The sequence below is a fragment of the Piliocolobus tephrosceles genome, chromosome 11 (genome assembly GCF_002776525.5).
Source record: "Piliocolobus tephrosceles isolate RC106 chromosome 11, ASM277652v3, whole genome shotgun sequence".
Taxonomy (NCBI): domain Eukaryota; kingdom Metazoa; phylum Chordata; class Mammalia; order Primates; family Cercopithecidae; genus Piliocolobus; species Piliocolobus tephrosceles.
The window spans coordinates 88,112,963-88,135,960 of NC_045444.1; the positions used below are offsets into that span (position 1 = coordinate 88,112,963).

At 39.1% G+C, this 22,998-nt stretch overlaps 1 protein-coding gene across 2 annotated transcripts in view; it reads right to left on the reverse strand.

Annotated features, from left to right (window-relative positions):
- ALS2 (alsin Rho guanine nucleotide exchange factor ALS2) overlaps nt 1–22,998 on the reverse strand; it is an 81,692-nt gene that overhangs the window by 45,504 nt on the left and 13,190 nt on the right. For both annotated transcript variants that reach the window (XM_023219075.2, XM_023219067.2), the window contains exons 3-9: nt 22,131–22,285; nt 16,206–17,143; nt 12,454–12,811; nt 9,557–9,725; nt 7,922–8,018; nt 4,178–4,255; nt 995–1,177 (exon numbers count right to left, since the gene is read on the reverse strand). In XM_023219075.2, coding sequence (XP_023074843.2) covers nt 995–1,177; nt 4,178–4,255; nt 7,922–8,018; nt 9,557–9,725; nt 12,454–12,811; nt 16,206–17,143; nt 22,131–22,285 — 1,978 coding nt within the window. The remainder of the gene's footprint in view (nt 1–994; nt 1,178–4,177; nt 4,256–7,921; nt 8,019–9,556; nt 9,726–12,453; nt 12,812–16,205; nt 17,144–22,130; nt 22,286–22,998) is intronic.

Sequence of the window (22,998 nt, forward strand, 5' to 3'; positions counted from 1 at the left end):
TGGGGAAAAGGAAAGCTAGAAATAAGCCAATGGTTTCAGTTTACAAAAAAGAAGAAAGGAAAACAGAGTAGGAAAGCAGATCAAATGAAAAGGGGATAAACAGTAGGTAAACAGTAGGAAATAAAATTAAGGCCAAGCAAGGTGGCTCAGGCCTATAATCCCAGCAGTTTGGGAGGCTGAGGCAGGCAGATCACTTAAGGTCAGGAGTTCAAGACCAGCCTGGCCAACATGATGAAACGCTGTCTCTACTAAAAATATAAAAATTAGCTGGGCGTGGTGGTGGGCATCTGTAATCTCAGCTACTTGGGAGGCTGAGGCAGGAGAATTACTTGAACCCAGGAGGCGGAGGTTGCAATGAGCCAAGACTGCATCACTGCACTCCAGCCTGGGCAACAGAGCAAGACTCGGGCTCAAAAAATAAATTAATTAATTAAATTAGAAGCAGAGAAGTGAAGCAGGGGAAAACAGAACACTATTGGTTGTCTGTTGGGTCTCTCACGGTCTGCCATGAGCCTATCTCAGGCTCTTGCAGTGTTACTTCCCACTTATAGTTAGAAATTCAACTACTCTATTTCTGTTCTGATTCACCTCGAGGGTTCTATGGCTGCAGTCAGGAAACTTCATAGTAAAATGTACTTTCCAATATTCCTACATGAGGGTGTTAATTCAACAAATGTTTATAAAGTATATACTATGAGGCTACAGCAGTGAATGAGATAGCCTAAAATCCCTACCCTTCTGAATCTTACATTACAGTAAGGAGGACAGACAATAGACAAAATAATTAATTATATAGTGTGTTCGATGGTGATAGGCCCTATGGAGAGAATAAGGAGAGAAAAGATAAGGAATGAAGGGGGATTGAAAGGAGTTTGCAATTTTAAATAAGGTAGTTAGAGATGCTTACTAATAATTAGGCATACATACAAATAAAAACAAAAAAGACTTCTCATGTGTTACTGAATGTGGGCCTTAGGATCCAATTCCTGTTCACCTTACTACAGGAGAGAAGTACTGGAGTCTTAGAACCACTGTGATTCTCTGGAAGGTTGTCACCTTCTGTAGGGTCCTGTCGGCCACTGTAATATAACCCAGGCTGGAAGTCTTCTGTATCCACTAGAAACAGGGAATAATCCTGGCCTGCGGCTACGCTCCAGACTCCATTTTCACTGCTTATCTGCAACGACAGAAAGATAGTGTCTGTCCAAGATAAAGGCAATCGGAGAGAACTTCAGATCCACAGAAACTGAAACGTTAGGTTGCTTAAATAAGCATGGTGCAAAGTCAGTCATATCTGAGAGCAAACTCACCCAGCAATTTGCCCAATCAAATGCAGAGCAGCAGGTGCAGGAGTAAGATGGAATCCCTTGTTCAGCTTTTAAATTTAGAACTGTTTTTATAAAAATCTGAAAAATTGGAATTTAAAAAGGAAAAACCACACATCTATATTTTTTATTGTTACTTTTGGAAGTCTGCACAGACTGTATTATAACGAAGAGACCCAGAAACTTCCAGAGCCCTACTCTGGAAGTGACAATTAGGACATACCTTTGGCCTTCCACATTTGGCTGTGTGCACAAAATTCAAGGTAAAAGAAAATCTAATAAGGCTAAATTATATTCTGGCCAACTACACTCTTGGGAGAAAATTCGGTTTTCCCACTTGGATCTCTACTGGTCCTATGTGACTTTACTGTGCCTACTTCCAGGATGTTAAAACAGACAGAGCCCCTGACAAGACCATCTACAGGGATACCTTAGACCAGTGGTTCTGAGTGGTCTTTGCAGCAGCAGCAGCAGCCATCACCTGGGAACATGTTAGAAACACAAATTCCCAGGCCCCAGAGCTACTGGGGGAAGGGAAATGGGGAATAGAGTCCAGCACTCTGTTTTTTTGTTTTTGTTTTTTTGAAATGGAGTCTCACTCTATCGCCCAGGCTGGAGTGCAGTGGCGTGATCTCAACTCACTGCAAGCTCTGCCTCCCAGGTTCACGCTATTCTCCTGCCTCAGCCTCCCGAGTAGCTGGGACTACAGGCGCCCACCACCACGCCCAGCTAATTTTTGTATTTTTAGTAGAGACGGGGTTTCACTGTGTTAGCCAGGATGGTCTCGATTTCCTGACCTCCTGATCCGCCTGCCTTGGCCTCCCAAGGTGCTGGGATTACAGGCGTGAACCACCGTGCCCAGCCCAGCACTCTGTTTTAACAAGCACTCCACAGGTGATTCTGATGTATGCAAAAGTTTGAGAACTACTGCCTTTAAATCAATAATTTTCAAACCTTGGGATTCCACATTGTGATTCAGTAACTACTATGCAAAGGCAGGTGCCAGGGCTCCAGGCCCCCACTCCATCCTTAACCAAAGTAGTTCCTCATTTGTGGGCTTTATGTATGGGATTCCTCATAAGATTTCATTTGGAGAAAGTGTGTTACTGCAAAAACTACTGCCCCTAACCTCTGGACCCAGTTTCAGCTCCTAGACTGACAGATAAAACACACACACACACACACACACACACACACACACACACACACAAACACACAAAAATACACTCTCTAATCTGTTAGATCCTTTGTATTTAGATAGTTTCAGCACTGACTCCTGGACTGATGAACAAATAACCCTTAATCTATTAGATCCTTAGTATCTAGCTAGGCTCCTAATCACAGGTGATTTTGTGTGTGTGTGCGTGTGTGTGTCTACTACTAATTTTATAGCAGTCTTCTTCTGGTATGACATTATGCTCTCAAATTCAGGCTATCCAAATAACAGACTTCCCATTCATTTTGCAAAGGATGCATTACAATTTTTGCAGGAGGAGAGAGTTTTCTTCTTAGCCTCAAAACTAATTCAAATCTCACTCTGCCTTCACTTTTAATTCTCACAGATTAATCAGGATGACTTCAAAAGTTTTTCTCAGCGTTCCTCAAATAAAGAAACCAAGCTCATAATGGTGTTGAAGAGTTATGAAACTAAAATCTTGTAACAAACTATTCTCTTGTCTGACTCTAAAATGTTAAAAGGGAGTTTGATTTTCAGGTCTCCATGCTACATTACAAAGCTTTCCTTAGTATGAATAAGTGCACATTTTAATCAAATAAACAAAAAACAAGGAACAATGATTTGCAATATTTTTGTGATAATGTATCAGAAACTGAATAGCTTACTACTAAGATGTTTTATACTGAAAACATTTCAGATTGGAGCTAGAAGTAATAATTGTTCCCTAATGTTTCATTAAACCTTTTCATCCCAATAAAATTAAGTTCACCAAAAGGAAAGCCAGCATGTAAAAGTCTTAAATAGTGACAGACGCACAGTGCACACTGCATATATGAATTATTTTTTAACTGTCACTTACATTCAAAGTATATTCCTGAAATTGACGTAATTGCCCTTCTTTAATCTCCATTACTCCAGAGGGAGCGTGTCTTGGGATAGGGGACATATCAGGATCCAGCTACATATCTATGACCTCCATATTCCATTCTGTCACATGGCGGGCATCTCTACCAAAAAGCCCTAAAACTCTTGTTTAAGGAACCAATACAACTGATGAGAATTTGGTATTTCCTCATGGCGATGAGGCAGAAAACAAGGTGGAGAAACACATTACAGAACTGCATCAAAGAGACTAGAAGCTACCAGTCTCTCAATAGCATTACATAAACTAAAACCAATCCATCTAACAGTTAAAAAAAAATCACCTCTACTTTTAGCTTTACTACAGAAAGTGAAAAGGCTTACAAAAAAAGGTTTTACTACTCTGCATGTTATTTTAAAATGCCCACACAAAATTACACCACCAAATAATGTTATGTAAAAGTCAAACAATGGAGAATTCAGAATAGACATTATCTGGTAACACTGAGAAAACAGCAGAGTCCTAGAAACATGTTTTAAAAGAAAGCACTTTTTCATTTTTTTACTTAAAAAACAAAGGAACTATGAATATTTAATGAACAGTTGAAGCTAAGAAATATAAACACATAAAAAAACGGACATTTAGCTTGAAAACGCGTGGCTTCCTGTTTTTAAAATTTTTCTTAAGAAAACCAAAACAAATTTAGGTTGTACATATGAAATTCCCCTGACTTTTTAAAGTAAGAAATAGAGAAATATAAGGTGTTACATTTAAGAATTGTGGAATAAGCTGCTATCAAGTTCATAAAAGTACCTTTGCAAGACGAGGAACTGTTGTTGGAAAATCAGAATGCCCAAGTTGACCAAAGGTATTGCTACCCCATGAGTAAACCTATCAAAAAAACACAGAAAAGTAGCTAAGAGTTGTGAATCTGATTTTGCACACCAACTCTGAACCTTTATAATAATTACTATATATATACAAATACTAACAATTATACATAAATTACTTATGTTAGTCTTTCACTCTTTAACAGATATTCAGGAAATTCATTTTTAAACAAGACCAGAGATAATGGGCAAATAGAGTCTTGCTACATAAGAAGACACAGAGTCCAAAAATTAGCCAGGCGTGGTGGTGCACGCCTGTAATCCCAGCTACTTGGGAGGCTGAGGCAGGAAATCGCTTGAACCCGGCAGGTAGAAGTTGCAGTGAGCCAAGATTGTGCCATCGCATTCCAGCCTAGGCAACATGAGCAAAACTCAGTCTCAAAGAAAAAAAAAAAGAACACACAGAGTTGAAGAGTCAACAATAACAATGACTAACACTTTTCAGTGCTTACTAACTGCCAGACATTGTTCGTAACACTTTCTGTATGTTAATCGATGATTCATTCTCACAACAATCCTAACAAAAATAAATAAATAAATAAATAAAAGGAAACCCAGAGAGGTTAATTAATTTACGCGTGGTCACAAATTCATATGTAAGAGGCAGGATTTAATCCCAGGAATTATCGTATACTGCCTCTTTTAGAGACAGCAATAAAAACATTAAGTGATATAGAGGAAAAGTAATCATGATTTCCTACCCTGTAGATAAAAGTACTACGGAATGAACAGAAAACCTTTCATACATGAAGAGTTACTATAAGAGAAACACAAGTACCTGCACGTCACTACAGACACAAGAAACAAGATTACAATGACTACGTTTAGTTAAAATGCTTGTTTATTCTGATTATGAAAGTAATTCATGGTCATTGTACAAGACTGTGACAGTACAAAAATAAAAATAGAAATAAAGTGAAAATCACTGATCACCCACTTGGTGGCACCTACTCTTTTGTACATCAATAAGTATAGATCTGCAACATCATTTTTAATAACTATCTAGAACTCTACTGTGCATATACTTTAACAAATCACCTACTGAATTAAGTTCTTCCCAATTCCTTTTTGTTTTTTTGTTTTTTTTTTTTGGAAACAGAGTCTCACTCTTGTCACCCAGGCTGGAGTGCAATGGCGCGATCTCGGCTCACTGCAACCTCCATCTCCCAGATTCAAGCAATTCTCCTACCTCAGTCTTCCAAGTAGCTAGGATTACAGGCGCCTGTCATCATGCCCAGCTAACTTTTGTATTTTTAGTAGAGATGGGGGGTCTCACTATGTTGGCCAGGCTGGTCTTGAACTCGTCACCTCAGGTGATCTGCCCACTTCAACCTCCCAAAGTGCTGGGATTACAGGTGTAAACCACCACACCCAGCCTCCAATTCTTTAATATTAAAAAGGATAGGAAAAATCCTTGAATACATATATTCATGTATCTATTTGCTTAGGATAAATTCCAAGGCAAAGACTATGCCATTCTGATTTTTCATACATACTGACAAACTGTCTTCCAGCAAGGTCCAATGTACATTCCTGCCTGCGCTGCATGCACACTTTCTCCCACATCCTAATGAATGCTCAGCATTAAAGGCAATCCTTAGGTTTGCATATGTTAATCTCACAGGTGAGAAAAACACGGTACTGTTTTTTTTTTTTTTTTTTTTGAGAGGGAGTCTCGCTCTGTCGCCCAGGCTGGAGTGCAGTGGCCGGATCTCAGCTCACTGCAAACTCCGCCTTCCGGGTTTACGCCATTCTCCTGCCTCAGCCTCCTGAGTAGCTGGGACTACAGGCGCCCGCCACCTCGCCCAGCTAGTTTTTTGTATTTTTTAGTAGAGATGGGGTTTCACCGGGTTAGCCAGGATGGTCTCGATCTCCTGACCTTGTGATCCGCCCGTCTCGGCCTCCCAAAGTGCTGGGATTACAGGCTTGAGCCACCGCGCCCGGCCTGTACCGTTGTTTTTTACTTTAAACGTATTTGCTAAATGATCATCTCTTCATTTATTGCTGGCCATTTCTACTTCTTTCATGACTAAAATATCAACATCCTTTCGACAATTTTTATCCTTTGACAATTGTTCCTTTATATATAAATATAGCAACACTTTATCACATATGTTGCAGATATTTTTACCCAGTTTGTTACGTATTTTCATTTTGTTTACACTGTTTTCATTGCTGTTCGGGACTGTTGAATTATCATGTTGACAAACATATCTTACTTTCTAATTTCCAGTTTTGATGTTATATCTTTTTCTATGCCTAAAAGAGTCAACTTAATTTGTTCACACACACACACACACGCACACACACACACGCTCACGGTTCTAGTCTTTAATGACATCATTAATACACCCGGAATTGAAATATGTATAGCCATCTTAGTTTTCTCCTACAGAAATGACGTCAGTAAACATTTACTACATTTACCGGATACTCAAGTCTTGTTCTCCCAACTGAATTGAAACCCCCACTTTTATATCTTAAATTCTCATACATACTTGAGATTATTTCAAGCCCATAGGCATATTTCTGTTGCACTGATCTGTTTAATTTTATAATATATAAGGATAAATCTCTCTTCCTTTTTACCTGGCTCATCTATGTTTATTCTTCTAAAGTAATTTTGGGATTATTTTATCAAATTGTAAATATTATACTGGAATATTTTGGGGACTGTACTGAATTTTCACTGTGCTGATTAAGGATTCAAGAGAAAAATGACATTTTTACAACTGATGCATCTCGTCCAAAAATAAAATCTCTCCCTTTACTACTGCTTTTATGACTCTTCAAAAGAGTTCTAAAGTTTGCATCATATGGGTTACATGCATTTTCTACTGATTCCTACTTCCTTAATACTTTTGGTGTAGTTGTGAGCAGAATTTCCTCGAGTATGTTTTGTTTTATTGCATGTATACAATAAAGGCAGTAATTTTTATTTTGTAACTGACCTCCTTCCTAATCTCTCAAGTTTTTTGAATGAATCATGTTAAAAACAGTAAATTCTCCTTTTTCTTTCCTAATATTGACATTTATACAGGTTATGTTAGTTTTTTGGCTAGCCTAGTATGTGAAATTTGCAATCAAATCAAATATTAAAAGGTTTAGAATTATTTATTGGCTTCTTAAAAAGATAAAGGAATTGGTGAAGAACCATTATCGAAATATGAATATATTTAATAATAACACTGCAGATGAGCAGTCTGAGTTTTAAAAAAAAGAATAATTTAAAACAACTTATTTTGTGTTTATGTATATGGGTATGGTTTTTAGTAATGCTAGAGGTCACTTTCAGGTCCCACAGTTTTAAAGAAAAATGCCTTTGTTTTCTTAGTGTTTTATTATATGCTTTCCTTGTCAAGTAACAAATAAAAATTCACCAATACCCTGGAAAATCTGGGGTTCTCTTTTTAGATGAGAACACATTATAGAAAGCTCCTAAATCATACTGTTACATATGTGTGACTTTAGACAAGTTACATAATTTCTCTTACTCCACTTCCCTCATCTGTAAAGTGGAAATAATACCATGCAAAAGATTGGAAACCTAAATTGAGATACGGTATCACTGTCTGACATATAGCAGATACTCAACAAACGAGGGTCCAATAACGTCATGTTGGCCTTCCATAAAAATAAGGTAAGTGTTTAATAGTTTGCCTCCTACCTGGGATTTTGCAGTAAGTGCAAGAGAATGGTAACCACCTGCCTCCAGATGGATTACTTCTTTGCCATCCAGGCATTTTACGCACAATGGTTGAAGCCTTAAGGAGAAACACATAGGCACACAAAGTCAAAGCATTCCCAGCAAGAATCATAGCCCTTCTCAAATTGTAAACTACATTCATGTAAAAATAATTTTTTTTTTTTTTTTTGAGATGGAGTCTCGCTCTGTCGCCCAGGCTGGAGCGCAGTGACACGATCTCTGCTCACTGCAAGCTCCGCCTCCCAGGTTCAGGCCATTCTCCTGCCTCAGTCGCCCAGGTGCCCGCCACCATGCCCGGCTAATTTTCTTTTTGTATTTTTAGTAGAGACGGGGTTTCACTGTGTTAGCCAGGATGGTCTTGATCTCCTGACCTCATGACCCGCCTGCCTCAGCCTCCCAAAGTGTTGGGATTACAGGTGTGAACCACCATGCCCAGCCAAAAATAAATATTTCTAAAGAAAACACTAAAATAAACATAAGGGATATATGTTCAATCTACTCCTAAGTATCATAAATAATTTTTGGAAGGTTTTAATCTTTGTCTATCAATCACTAATTAATCCCCATAATTTAGAATCTGTTAAGAATCATAAAACTACAAATGATTCTTTATAGCAGAAAGTATACTTAGGATACAATAAAAAATAACCTTAGAAAGAAGGTAATTTTTAAATTAATTCCAGTTGCCTTCACTTTACTATGAATAGAGGTATTTATATTAACTCACTACTTTAGATAATCATTCCAATTACTCACTTAAAAACTTCTCAATATCTAATTTGTTAATATCATAACAGTTTCTAATAAACAAAATGCCAGTTTTACTCTAATATACATGAATAGACATAGTCTGATGTTTCAATTATAGTTATTTTGGCAGTGGCAGAGAGACGTCTTTCAGGTTAAAAAACAAACAAAAACCTGTTGGCTCTTTTCTTTTCCTATGTGACAGGTGATGACCTTTTTATCAATTAAAAATCTGAGCCATTCCTGTCTTCCAGTGAAATATAATCTTATCCCAACATTCCTTTCTGTACTCCAAGATGAACACACATCGAAGAAGATGTGGAAAAGTGCAGCATGGATACTTAAGTCTTTTACTGCTTTTTTTTTTTGAGATAAGAATTCCGTCCTTTTACCCAGGCTGGAGTGAAGTGGTGCAATCTCAGCTCACTGCAACCTCTGCTCTTCCCAGATTCAAGCGATTCTCCTGCCTCAGCCTCCTGAGTAGCTGGGATTACAGGCACCCGCCACCACACCCAGCTAATTTTTGTATTTTTAGTAGAGACAGGGTTTTGTCATGTTGGCCAGCCTGGTCTTGAGCTCCTGACCTCAGGTGACACACCTGCCGCAGTCTTCCAAAGCACTAAGCACTAGGATTAAAGGTGTGAGCCACCACGCCCGCCAAGTCCTTTACTGTTAAGAACAAATTCAAGACTAAAGTGACAACTTTTTATCAGAGCTAATGGTGCATAATAATCTGAAGCTAGAAGAGCCCAGATTTCCTCTATGAGGAAAGTGAGATTTAGAGACCTTCCCAGGAGAGAGGTTATTTGTTTAAGCCAACTCCTATCAGTAAAAGGTGGTAGCGCTTACCTAGGCAGAACATCGCCGTGCCCCAGCTGCCCTTCCTTCCCTTTCCCCCAGGTCCACACTTCTGTTCTCAGAGAAGGCAGGAGCGCATCTGCCTCTCCACTGTATGTGGGGGTCAGAACCACTGTCCTCGTTTTCACCCGTGCAGCCTTTCTTAAGAGCCTGGGGGAAACTGAAAACCAACCAGATATGGGGTGAAGGAGTGGGAGTCCAGAGGGTAAGAAAACATATCATTTGGACAAACTTAACATTTTCAAAAACATACACCACTCACGGTATTTTTGAAGCATATTCTAGAGGTTCTCTGTAGAAAAGGGGACCTATTAGTCAAATGAAATTGGTAAATACTCACTGCTACAATCTATCCTCCCACTACCTCCTCCGCAGAGATTCACACACACATTAGCACACACTGAAAGTGGTGACAAATTCTGTAAATAAAATCCCTGTTTAAATAAGTTTAAGCCAGCTGGACTTCCAAACATTTAGCCACAGAATCCTTTTCTAACATCTAGTGGCATCCTATAGAACTTGTATTCTAAAGAATATGCTGAACAAATACTACACTAAGGCTGACAAATATTTTTCCCATTTGAAAACAAAAATTAAAGAGCCAGGCAAAGTGGCTGCAGTCCTAGCTACTGGGGAGGCTGAGCTGGGAGGATTCCTTGAGCACAGGAGTTTGAGGTTATAGTGTGTTATGACTGCACCTGTGAATACACACTGTACTCCAGCCTGGGCAACATAGCGAGACTTTTTTTTTTTTTTTGAGACAGTTTCACTCTTGTCATCCAGGCTGGATTGCAGTGGCAAGATCTCGGCTCACTGGAATCTCTGCTTCCTGGGTTCAAGCGATTCTCTTGCCTCAGCCTCCTGAGTAGCTGGGATTACAGGCACACACCACCACACCCAGCTAATTTTTGTAGTTTTAGTAGAGACAGGGTTTCGCCATATTGGCTAGGCTGTTCTCAAACTCCTGACCTCAAGTGACCCTCCTGCCTTGGCCTCCCAAAGTGCTGGGATTACAGGTGTGAGCCACTGTGCCCGGCCACCATCTCTTAAAACACAAAAAGCCTTTGTAAGTCAAGGTCTAAGTTCAAATATATTACAAATAATTGTAATAAAGAATTCATTTTAGCTATAAAATGTAAACATTTCTAAGGCGGGAAAAAGATCATGAAAGGGAAATAAATACTAAAAAGGTTTTGTATTTGCCTATTTCAAATTATTTTATAGAGATGTTAAAAAATGTTTTAAAAGAACACGGCCATCTTTTATCGTGTTCAAAATTACATCAAACACACATAACACTATGTGAATAGTGTTTGATGCCCGGATAAGTTTTGAAGAAAATCATCAAATGTCACTCAGCAGAGGCTTAGTCATTAAATCATTAACTTCTGGGCCTCAAGAAAAGTGATCAGCACTGCCTAATATCAACATCTTTTCTGGTGAATGTATCATTTCTATGCATATAGAGACTCAAATAAACCTACTTGAAGATTCCTCAAGGATGCACTCCAGATAATTCTTAGAGAGGGGAAAAGAGTACATGTAAAATTTTTCTAAAGATACTTTAGGTTACTAAGTAAAAATTAACCTTAGGATGTAAGTCTATTAGTGGGAATCGTGATGTAATGACATGAAAAAAATATTCCACATTTGTAGTTCAAAGAGATTGCAAATATATTTACATACTTAAAATGGTAAACGACACTTAAGAATAAGAAAAATTTGGTGCAAGATTCTCCTTCAGACTTAATAGAGATCATAGGCCTTCTTATACATCATATATATAATATATATATTCAAATTAATCAGGACTTAAGTTTCATTTGTGTAGAGGAAAATCTGATGGTAATTAGAATTAGGAGGCAGAATAAGAGTGGCACAAAGTGTTCAGTAAGTAGAGCAAGGGGAGAAACAGGTGCAGAGTAAAAAAAGGTAAGTTTTATTACAGTCTAGATTTCCTAACTTTTGAGCTTTGCACAAAATCATGTAAACCAGGAGCTGGTCAATTATAGCCCATGGGCCAAACAGGGCCTACCATCTGTTTTTGTAAATAAAGTTTTGTTGGGATATAGCTTCACTCATTCATTACATATTGACTCTGGTTGCTTTTACATAACCACAGCGTAGCTGAGTAGTTGTCACAGAGACAGGATGGCCTACAAACCTTAAAATATTTCTCTTTGACTCTTTACAGAAAAAGTCTGCCAACTCCTAGTCTCATTAAATGCTTCTCAAACTTTAGTGTGCATACTAATCACCTGGGGGATCTTGCTCTAATGCATGTTTTGATTCAGTAAGTTGAGAGTGGAACCTGAGCGTCTGCATTTCTAACAAGTTCCCAGGTGCTGCTGATGCTGCCGGTCTGCAGGCCACTCTCGAGAAGCTCAAGTCCAGATGGCTGAGACTGCTGAACTGATTGAGAAAAGGAGAAGAGCCAACTGTGTAATATTCTAAAAAGTTTATTGCCTATGGTCTCAGAAAATGAAGTTTTCTCTTCTTGAAGCTTAAGAGTTCTCTCCTTTTTCAAGTCAAGTACAGTAATTCCTCACTTATCCAATGGTCACATCTGCAACCTCATCAGTGTGGAGTATAGGTCCCAATTAGGAAATAAGAAGGGTATTGTAACACTCCAGAACAATAAAATAAGATTCATAATAAGGTTCATAAGCAGGAGCAAACATCAAGAAAAAGTTACATTCTAACTTTTTAGTGATATCTAAAGCAGATAAACATGCAATTTTCTTTTAAAACCACCATTAAATAAACTTTGACATTTGAATACGTCAGCTTCATAATTAGGAAAGTTTTTTTCAATAATACAGCACGTGATGTTAGGAGCATCCTGGATTCCCCAAAAGTCAATTCATAAAACCTGGTTATTTCCTTACCTTGTGACAACAATCCAGGGAGGGAGAGTCTTCGACTGCCTCCCTCTGTTTCTTCTTCTCTGATATCCACAAGACTTGAACTTTTCTTTCCTTGCATTGATTCCTGTTTAACCTGTTCTTCCCTGCTATCTTTCAAACCTTCTGGGCCAATGGCACTACTGCCTGCCTGAGCTCCAGTTTCACAAGGGGTTGTATTATAAAAGTTCATAACTTTCTTCAGTGACAAGGCACCAGCTTCATAAGTAGCAGCCACTCTCACACCAACAGCAGATGCACAAGAGACCACCAGGCTGTTTAGGGCTGAGGTGCTTGTGGTAGGTGGGCTGTGGAGATTAGGAATTGCTTCTTCTATAAGAGGCTAAAATATACACACATAAAAAATTATATAAAAATATAATCCCTTATACAATAAGCAATCAATAAAAAAAAGTTTAATATCCATCGCTGTTTGCTTTAAGAATCTAAAATAACAGGAGAAGTTCTCTTCACCTTCATCTAAAGGTATTCTCTTCTCGATCATGGAGTTAACACATTAAAAGGAAATGAGTACTCAAAATACAGTTCCTTTTCCAAAGTACTTCCTTTTGTCTGGATGTTGTATTTTTCTAAGGTATTTAAAAATAAGCCTCAGCTGCTTTTATAAAATTAAATATAGTAAAAAGGTAGAGGGAAGAAAAAGCATGGAAAACACTGCCTTTAATACCATGTGTACTGTGACAGCCCTGGATGGAAGTTTGAAAAAATGCAAATTTCATTATTGATCACTTTCAGGAAAAGTTATACAGACTACTACCTAGAAGTGGCAGGAAAAAAATTAGATTTTATGGAAAAAAAAGCTTTTCCTGAAATGCTTTATAAATTGAAATTTAGATATAGCATATAGAGATGGAAAAATAAGTTATACCTATAACCTATCATCTCCCAAATTATGCTAAGCTCGAGTGCCTTTACTGGCTCAGCAATGAGTTATTTTCTATGACCCAGGGGCTAGACAAGCTATAGGATTACCTTTGCTCTTGCTACCACAGATGGCAAATGTGGTAGGTTAATAAGTAAACATTTGGAACCAATGTTCTTAGTGTGATTCTAGAAGTGTATTAGAAAGTCAAACTAAAGTTTTCTGATATCTTAATGAAAAATCAGTAGAAATTTACTCTAAGCTGTCAAACATCAATGTTCCCTAAAAAGGAAGGTCATTAAATGTACCTACCAAACACATAAAAAAGCTTCCATCTCATCAGCATAGATCATATTGAAAAATATGCTTCTTATTGTACCCAAAGATCTCAAAGGGAATATACACATTCCTTCTTTTGTCCTAAATTAAAATACAAATATTGTGTGCGTGTGTGTGTGTGTGTGTGTGTGTGTGTATTTTAACACTGGTTTCTGATTTCTTAAAGGAAATAATTCCTGGTACCTAGCAAAGTGCCTGACATGTAAGTACTCACCACATTTTGTTGAATTAAATGCTAAATTCCAAAGAGCTATTTACATGCAAATGAGTAGTCTGTAAATAGTCCATACAATAAACAAATATACTTAATAAAACAAAAAATAAATACAAAATCTATTACTTCTTTGGTGATACAGCTCCCATGATAGCTTTTTCAAAAGAACTAGTGTCACTATCTCCACTTTTTGTTCACAAAGACTCCTTACAGAAGCAGTGATGGTATTTGGAGGTAACTATTTTAGGGGGTTCTTGACCACTAGGTAGAGCAAAGTCACAAAACTCTACCTTATATAAACCTTGAACTACTGTTCTAACTGGCTCCTTCTACTTAATTACATTTAAAAATATAGTAAGTAAATAAGCCCTCCCCTACAAAAAACACAATTAGCAATTTTGATGAAATATATAATTTTAGGAATTCCAGTCAACCAATAATACTTTGGTTTATTTCCCAAGTGAGAGAGTCTCAGTTATATCTCACCAGAAGAGAAAAAACTTGCTGTAGAACACATAAATTCCTCGTGAATTAGCTGTATGACTGAGATGTTATTTACAGAGAATAAATTAAATGTAATAGAAACACACGTTTATTTAATTTAAATAAATTAAATTTAATTCAATAGAAACACACACATTGTTACTAGCATAAGTAACAAAAACTTCCAATGTTTAACAAAGTAAGTTAAAGGTAATAAGCATGTACAGTCTAAGAATTTTCTACATGCATTATTAAATTACTACTTTTGCTTTGTTCAGACTTTGTAATACCTTTCTTCAAACAGCTTATCCTTGATTTTCAAAAAACTCAAATACCCACAAATTTCAGTAAATGGATTGTGAAATAAAGACTATTTCTAAAAATACCTTCATGTTCGCATTCTGACACAGTAAACAATAAGAATTGAGAAGCAAGAGGCTACATGGTTTCAAAAACCTAAAAAGAAACACCGCAGGGCAGATCTTTTATGATTATGATCTTTTGTTTTCTTAGAGTTTTGGTAAAGCAAAATCAAAAGGCCACACTGAGTGAAACACAGAAATAATCCTTTTTTTTTTTGAGGTGGAGTCTCGCTCTGTTGCCCAGGCTGGAGTGCAGTGGCACAATCTTGGCTCACTGCAATGTCCGCCTCCCAGGTTCATGCCATTCTCCTGCCTCAGCCTCCTGAGTAGCTGGGACTACAGGTGCCTGCCACCCTGCCTGGCTAATTTTTTGTATTTTTAGTAGAGACGGGGTTTCACCGTGTTAGCCAGGATGGTCTCGATCTCCTGACCTGGCGATCTGCCTGCCTTGGTCTCCCAAAGTGCTGGGATTACAGGCCAGAAATAATCCTTTTAAAACAATTTATTTTAAGCAGGAACTCAAGCTGTACCATGTGCTACTGATAAACAGCTTTTGTTTACCATAAATCTTCAAAATGAAAATAGTTTTAATAAGATACATAAAATAGGCTGGGCATGATGATTCTGCCTGTAATCTCAACACTTTGGGAGGTTGAGGTGGGAGGATTGCTTGAGCTCAGGAGTTTTGAGATGAGCCTGGGCAACAAAGGTCAACCTCCTCTCTACTTAAAAATAAAATAAAATCAGCAGGTGTGGTGGCACGTGTGTAGTCCCAGCTACTTGGAAGGCTGAACTGGGAGGATCGCTTGAGCCTGGGAGATCAAGGCTGCAGTGAGCCATGATCACACTACTGCACTCCAGCCTGGGTGACAGAGCAAGACCCCATCTCAAAAACAAACAAAAAGATAAAATATTAGCCAGCTCTTCAAATAAAGCCTAGTAAGGACAACAGCTATAACTGAAAAAAACTGAAACATGTAATTGCCTGTAAGTTTTAAATCTGCCTACAACTGAAGGATCTGCCACAAAGCAACTTTCCCTGTTAAAGAAGGAAAGAACTTTTCTCTACAGAATTCTGAACAGTGTTACAAACACAAGTAAGAAGAATGTTTGTGAATGTATAGTTATATTAAACTATTCAGGGCCCACCAACATTCAGTACCTTAGCCATAGAAAAAAAGTACTAGCAAGAAAAATAAAATGAAATGTTCCTACTTACAAAACAAGCCCAACATGACACCTTTCAATATCATAAAGGCCTAGAACTTAAACACAGAGTCATTTTGGATTAATCCAGGTTCTTTCCTTTATCTAGGCTTGCCTGATAAAACAAAATTATAGTCAAACTCAAAAAATAAAAAATGCTACCAAGCCTCACTCATTTTAAAGTTTCTAAAGAAAAGCTCACACAGTTCAACTCTAGAAACACTTTTATTTTATAAAATTTAGCAGGTACCTGAGACGGCACTGGCTTTTCACCATGCTCTGAGTCCTCTCTTACTGAATGATCTGACAGTTTCCGCAGGTATTCACTGACTGCTTGGGTGTCAGGGTACGATGGCATGTTTCTGGCAGAAGAAATTTCAGTTGTTCCCATGACGTTTTGTTGAGAGGATACGGCATCGCTGCTCGTGGTCTGAGCACTGACTGCATTCAGTTCAGTAGCAACAGACTGATCACTGGCTACAAGAGTGTTCTCAAATATTTCTTCCTGCCTGTCAAGGGTTTCAGTAGAGGGGCTGAGAGCAGTGCTGGGATGGTTTTCTGCCTGAGATTCTGTCAGTGTCACACCTAATGGGCAACAGTGACTGTCTGATATAATCACATGGTCTTCTTTGTCAGTCATAGTAATCAAGAGCTGGCTGCACTGGTTGCATCGTTCTGGGACTGGCTTCAGATCTTGGGAAGGGAGGCATTGTACAAGGGCTAAGCTGTGGAAAGCACCACAGGCAACTTGAAGCACCACTCGCCCAGCAAGATGTTCTACCTTTTGCGGCTTTGTCACTGGGAAGGCAGTGGTAATGAGCCCCAACTGACAACCAGTACCCCATGCCCAAATCTCTCTGCTTATTGACAATGCCAGAGTGTGTTCCTCGCCACATGCCAACTGCAAAATCCTGACTGCTAACAAAGGGCTGGCCTCAGAATCAGCAATGCTGACAGGGTTCGGTTCCGGCACATACTGCTGGTTGGCTACTGCACACTGGCCAGCAGAATTCTCTCCCCACATGTATGCAACACCATTATCTGTCACTGCTCCACTATGGAAGCTTCCTGTTGCCACAGTAACAACATAATGCCCAACCAGGGCTTTTTCTAGAATGGGGCTACTTGGACAAATCTCTGCTGGTCCACTTTTCCAGGGAAGGGTCCCAAAGCTGTAGACCTCACCATCTGAAGTTTAAAAAAAAGGAAAAAGAAAAAGAAAGGGTTAGTGAATTAACTAAAAATTTTAACAGCAATCTTTTAGTGCCCTCTAGATTTAACCAAATTGGACTTTCTTTTTAAATTTTCCAAAGCAGTTGTAGAAATCTGGTTCAAGCACACAGTATTTCACATTAATTCATCTTTTAAAAAATGACTCATTTTAATATTCTGCACTATGGTGAGAATTTCTACAAATTGTAGGAGGCTACTCCTTTCCTTCGGCCTCATCCTACAAACTCCTCACATCAATCCACTATTAATGGCCACCATCACAGGCTATTACAGAAGCAGATTCCAAGTGTTCAAAGGCAAAATAAATAACCATGTTAAGATAAAATAAGCAAAAAATAAGACAAAACAGACACATTCACTAATATCTACAAGTCATTACTAGTAAACAAGTTGGAACAGCAGAAAATTATGCAATGGCTTAAAAATATTAGAGATTCATTTTGGCCAAAACTAAGAAATTAATTTTATGCCTCTAGGCTGTACAGAAAGCACCAGTTCTTAACAAGACATGGTTGTCTTCACATTGTATGGCATGTTATGTACAGTTTTGAGATGTTACATAAATATACAGGTTGAGTATCACTTATCCAAAACGCTTGGGAGCAGAGGGGTTTTGGATTTCAGGTCCAGGTTTTGGAATATTTGCCTTATACTTACTGACTGAGCATCCCAAATCTGAAATGTTCCAATGAGCATTTCCTTTGAGCATCATCACATCAGCACTCAGAAAGTTTTGGATTTTGGATCATTTTAGATGTCAGATTTTTAATGTGGGATGCTCACCCTGGACTTTATGTACTAGATACTAGCTAGTCTTTCTGAGGTGAGATTTGTTTAAAAAGCAAATCAGCTTCTTCTCCAAAAAATCATCAAATGGCAGATGATGCCAGTGTAGCAGGAGGGCCTGGAGGCCTCAGGGAACCTGGGATGGGGAACCACAGCGACTTCCTTGGAGGCTTGGGCAGCGGCATCTGGGGACAGGGTCAGGGCCACAGAGCTCAAGGAGGCAAGGCCGAGGATAAGGAGTGGACACCCATCACTAAGCTGCGCTGCCTGGTCAAGGACATGAAGATCAAGTCCCTGGTGGAAATCTATCTCTTCTCCCTGCCCATCAAGGAGTCTGAGATCACTGACTTTTTTCTGGGGACCTCTCTCAAGGATGAGGTTTTGAAGATTATGCCGGTGCAGAAGCAGACATGCACCGGCCAATACACCAGGTTCCAGGTGTTTGTTGCCACTGGGGACGACAATGGCCACTTGCTCCAAGGAGGTGGCCACTGCCATCCAAGGGACTATCATCCTGGCCAAGCTCTCCATTGTCCCTGTGCACAGAGGCTACTGGGGGAACAAGATCAGCAAGCACCATGTGGTCCCTTACAAGGTGACAGGCTGCTGTGGTTCTGTGCTGGTGCACCTCATCCCTGCACTCAGAGGCACTGGCATCCTCTTAGCCCTGGTGCCCAAGAAGCTGCTGATGATGGCCAGTATCAATGACTGCTACTCCTTAGCCAGGGGCTGCACTGCCACCCTGGCCAACTTCACCAAGCCCACCTATGATGCCATCTCCAAGACCTACAGCCAACTGGCCCCCAACCTCTGGAAGGAGACTGTATTCACCAAGACTCCCTCTCAGGAATTCACTGGCCACCTTGTCAAGACCCACACCAGAGTCTCTGGGCAGAGGATCCAGGCTCCAGCTGTGGCTACAACACAGGGTTTTTATACAAGAAAAATAAAGTGAATTAAGCCTAAAAAAATGTTAAAAATAAAAAGCAAATCATCACAACAGAACAAAGCAAAAAAGCAAACGAACCTGTCAGCAGAATAACCGGCTAGCTTTAGAATTAATGAAGACACCAGTGAGTTGGGTATATAAATAACTTATGTATATCCAGGTATGCTACCAAGTCTTAATTTTACTGTAGTATTGTGGGAATTTGGGAGCAGGTGCACATAATCTACGCTGGCTAAAAATTCAGTGAAACAAAGACTTGGCTACGGGTTTTGAAAAATACTGAACCAAGCCCACTATCCTTTCTTTTCCATATGACCAGAGACTTACGATTTTTTTTTTAATTAATGAAGAAATAAGCATTATTTTTTTTCTCATAAGGCAGCAATTGAGTTGATGATGAAAACATGCAAACTTTATCTTTGACCTATTATACATGGTCACGTATACATTCAAGTTAACTCATCACATCTATATAAGTAAGGACTCAATAGTGGCTAGAGGGAAGATATGTGCATTTATTAGGAAATGTAGAGTCTGGATCAAGATGAGAAAATAAGCTCACTGGTTAAGTTCTTTTAAACTTTGTTTCCTAATATAACAATATACTTGAAAAAGCTCACCAAGTCTTTCAGTTAACATTATTCCACTAGAAAGAGCAATACTGCAAACAAACGGATATTCAGATTCCCCTCCTTAAAAAAAACAAAAAGTGGAGCATATAAAAAATAGTGAAACAGGCTGGGCGCGGTGGCTTATGCCTGTAATCCCAGCACTTTGGGAGGCCGAGGCAGGCGAATCACAAGGTCAGGAGTTTGAGACCAGCCTGGTCAATATGGTGAAACCCCATCTCTACTAAAAATACAAAAAAAAAATTAGCCGAGCGTGCTGGTGCTCGCCTACAGCCTCAGCTGCTCAGGAGGCTGAGGCAGAAGAATCACTTAAACCTGGGAGGCAGAGGTTGCAGTGAGCCGAGACTGTGCCACCGCACTCCAGCCAGGGCAACAGAGCAAGACTCCATCTCAAAAAAAAAAAAGTGAATCAATGAAGTATCTTCATTGAATTAAGAGCTAATAGTCATATTTAACAGAGATGAAGAGCCTTGAAAATTTCTAGCACTCAACCATTTCCTCAGCTGAAAAAGACAGCACTGGAGATCTGTATGCAATTTCAAACACACACTTGTATTAGATGTTTTTTTTGGTAACTGTGACACTTAATACCAGGACACTGCTTAAACATAAACAATGATAGGCTATGTAAATATTTTTGAAAAGTTTTCCTTCAGTTGCCCTAGCCTTGAAGGTATGATTCTAAAGATACCATGTTTATAGTTGAATAACTGTTTTTTTTTTGAGACAGGATCTTACTTTGTCACCTAGGCTAGAGTGCAGTGGCATAATCACGGTTTATTGCATGCAGGTTTGGTCTCCCAGACTCAAGCAATCCTCCTGCCTCAGACTCTGAAGTAGCTGGAACTATAGGTGTGTGCCTCCATGCCTGGCTTATTTTTTAAATATTTCCTGTAGAGACACAGTCTCCCTATGTTGCCCAGGCTGATCTTGAACCCCTGGGCTCCAGGGATCCTTCTGCCTTGGCCTCCCAAAGTGCCGGGATTACAGGCATGGGCAATTGTGCCCAGCCGGTTTCACTATCTTAATGCAAATATTCCAAATATCTTATTGAAAACAATAGAATTCCACTTATATTTGCTTGAGAACTACATATTTTAAATTTCACAGGACAGGTATTGAATCTAGTTCACATTTTTAAAGTAAGATTGTTTTTAAAGTCCTGAATCATATAATAACATTATAATAAAACTGATATAAGACAAACTAAAAAGAAATCCATGTTTATCCCATACAACCACCAGGACCAGACTTAATCCTTGTTTCCTAGAATTTGTCTTCCTTAGTTCCTAGAAAGAAAATGCCAAATCATTATTTAATATCTCAATAAATGCTTGCAGAGCAGAAACGTATAAATTAGTGAAGTAGATGGCAATCAGTGCCCAAATCAAATCTGCCAAGATTGAGTTGATAAAGTGCCATTAAGATTAAAGGTACCTCTATAAATTATAGCATGCTTCTGTAATAGACTCATAGATTTTATAATATGTCTAGTGAATTGCTATTTATGCCTGAAAAAAAAAATTATACTGCGAAAGTTCAGCCAAGTGGCTTTAAAAGCCAGCTTTGAAATCAGACTGAGTTCCAGTCCTGACTCTGACACTTCAACAGCTGTGTGTGCTTGGAAAAATGTAATCTCCCTGACTTTCAATTTCCTTATCTGTGAATAATAATAGAAGCTACCTCACAAGGTAGTAGTGCAGATTCAGTGAGATAACACATGGAAAGGGCTTAGTATAGTATCTGGAACACAACTGCTTAACAAACATTAGCTATTATTAGCATTATTATTCTGATAGACTTAATGAACAAAAGTTATAGCAAAAGAGTCTCTGAATAGGTGACCTTTTAAAATTTAATTTTTCATTTATTTATTACTATAAAAATTTAAAACTATAGTTCTCCCTTTTATTCTAGTTAATGGTATATTTTAAATTTAAGAACTAATCTGATTTCTGATAAGGGATTAAGAATATATCTTGAAAACAAAAACAGTTCATTAAGAAACCCTAGGCCAGGCACGGTGGTTCATCCCTGTAATTCCAGAACTTTGGGAGGTCAAGGCAGGTGGATCACCTGAGGTCAGGAGTTCAAGGTCAGCCTGGCCAATATGGTGAAACCTCATCACTACTAAAAATACAAAAAAAAAGTTAGCCAGGAGTGGTGGCGGGCGCCTGCCGTCCCAGCTACTTGGGAGGCTGAGGCAGGAGAATGGCGTGAACTTGGGAGGCAGAGCTTGCAGTAAGCCGAGACTGTGCCACTGCACTCCAGCCTGGGTGACAGAATGAGACTCCGTCTCAAAAAAAAAAATTAGCTAGGCGTGGTGGTAGGCCCGTGTAACCCCAGCTACTTGGGAGGCTGAGGCAGGAGAACTGCTTGAACCTGGGAGGCAGAGGTTGTGGTGAGCCGAGATCGCGCCATTGTACTCCAGCTTGAGCGACAAGAGCAAAACTCCATCTCAAAAAACTAAAAAAAAGAAAAGAACCCCTAGTATCCAATTATTCCCATACCTGATTTTCCACATTCAGGCATTTGTTAGCATTGCAGTTCGTATTTGTTAAGCCATTCTCTTCATTACCTTCAGTCAGAAGAACTCCATGTTTCACTCCGAGGGCTGCCTGCAAAACGGTCTTTCCTCCCCAGCCTGGCAATCTCTCTGGTGTTATGGGAAAGGATCCTGCCTGCCAGATATGGACCAGGCCTCTTTCTTTGGATCCTTCTGCCTCTGTTGAGCTACAAACATCAAGAAACGTAGCTTAATTGTTTCTACAATTCCGAACGGTATCCTTTGTTCTTAATACTTTTCATGATTGTACCTTTTACTAGCACATGGATGACTGGATCAGATAGCTGAATTAGCACCTATTTTATGCTTTGGTTATGCTCACAGGAGCCAAAGTAAAACAACTATTTATGTAAAAGACTAAAGGATGTGGGACATGGTGGCTTACACCTGCACTTTGGGTGTAGCACTTTGGGAGGCTGAGGCAGGTGGATCACAAGGTCAGGAGCTCAAGACCAGCCTGGCTACTATGGTGAAACCCCGTCTCTACTAAAAATAAAATAAAAAAAAAATTAGCCGGGCATGGTGGCATGTGCCTGTAGTCCCAGCTACTCAGGAGGCTGAGGCAGGAGAAGTGCTTGAACCCGGGAGGCGGAGGCTGCAGTGAGCCAAGATTGTGCCACTGCACTCCAGCCTGGATGACAGAGCGAGACTCCGTCTCAAAAAAAAAAAAAAGACTGAAGGACACTCTAAATCCACAAATTACTTTTCTCCATCTAAGAAGCAAACAAAACTTGGGCTATTTTTAGAAGTTTTAGCATTTGGTAGCATAAAATTCCAAGATTCTAACTTCTCAATATATTCACTCCTTATTTAGATATTAAAGCTACAACATGCCCAAGTTGAAGTCTTATCATAAAATTTTATAGTAAGTAAAAAGTAC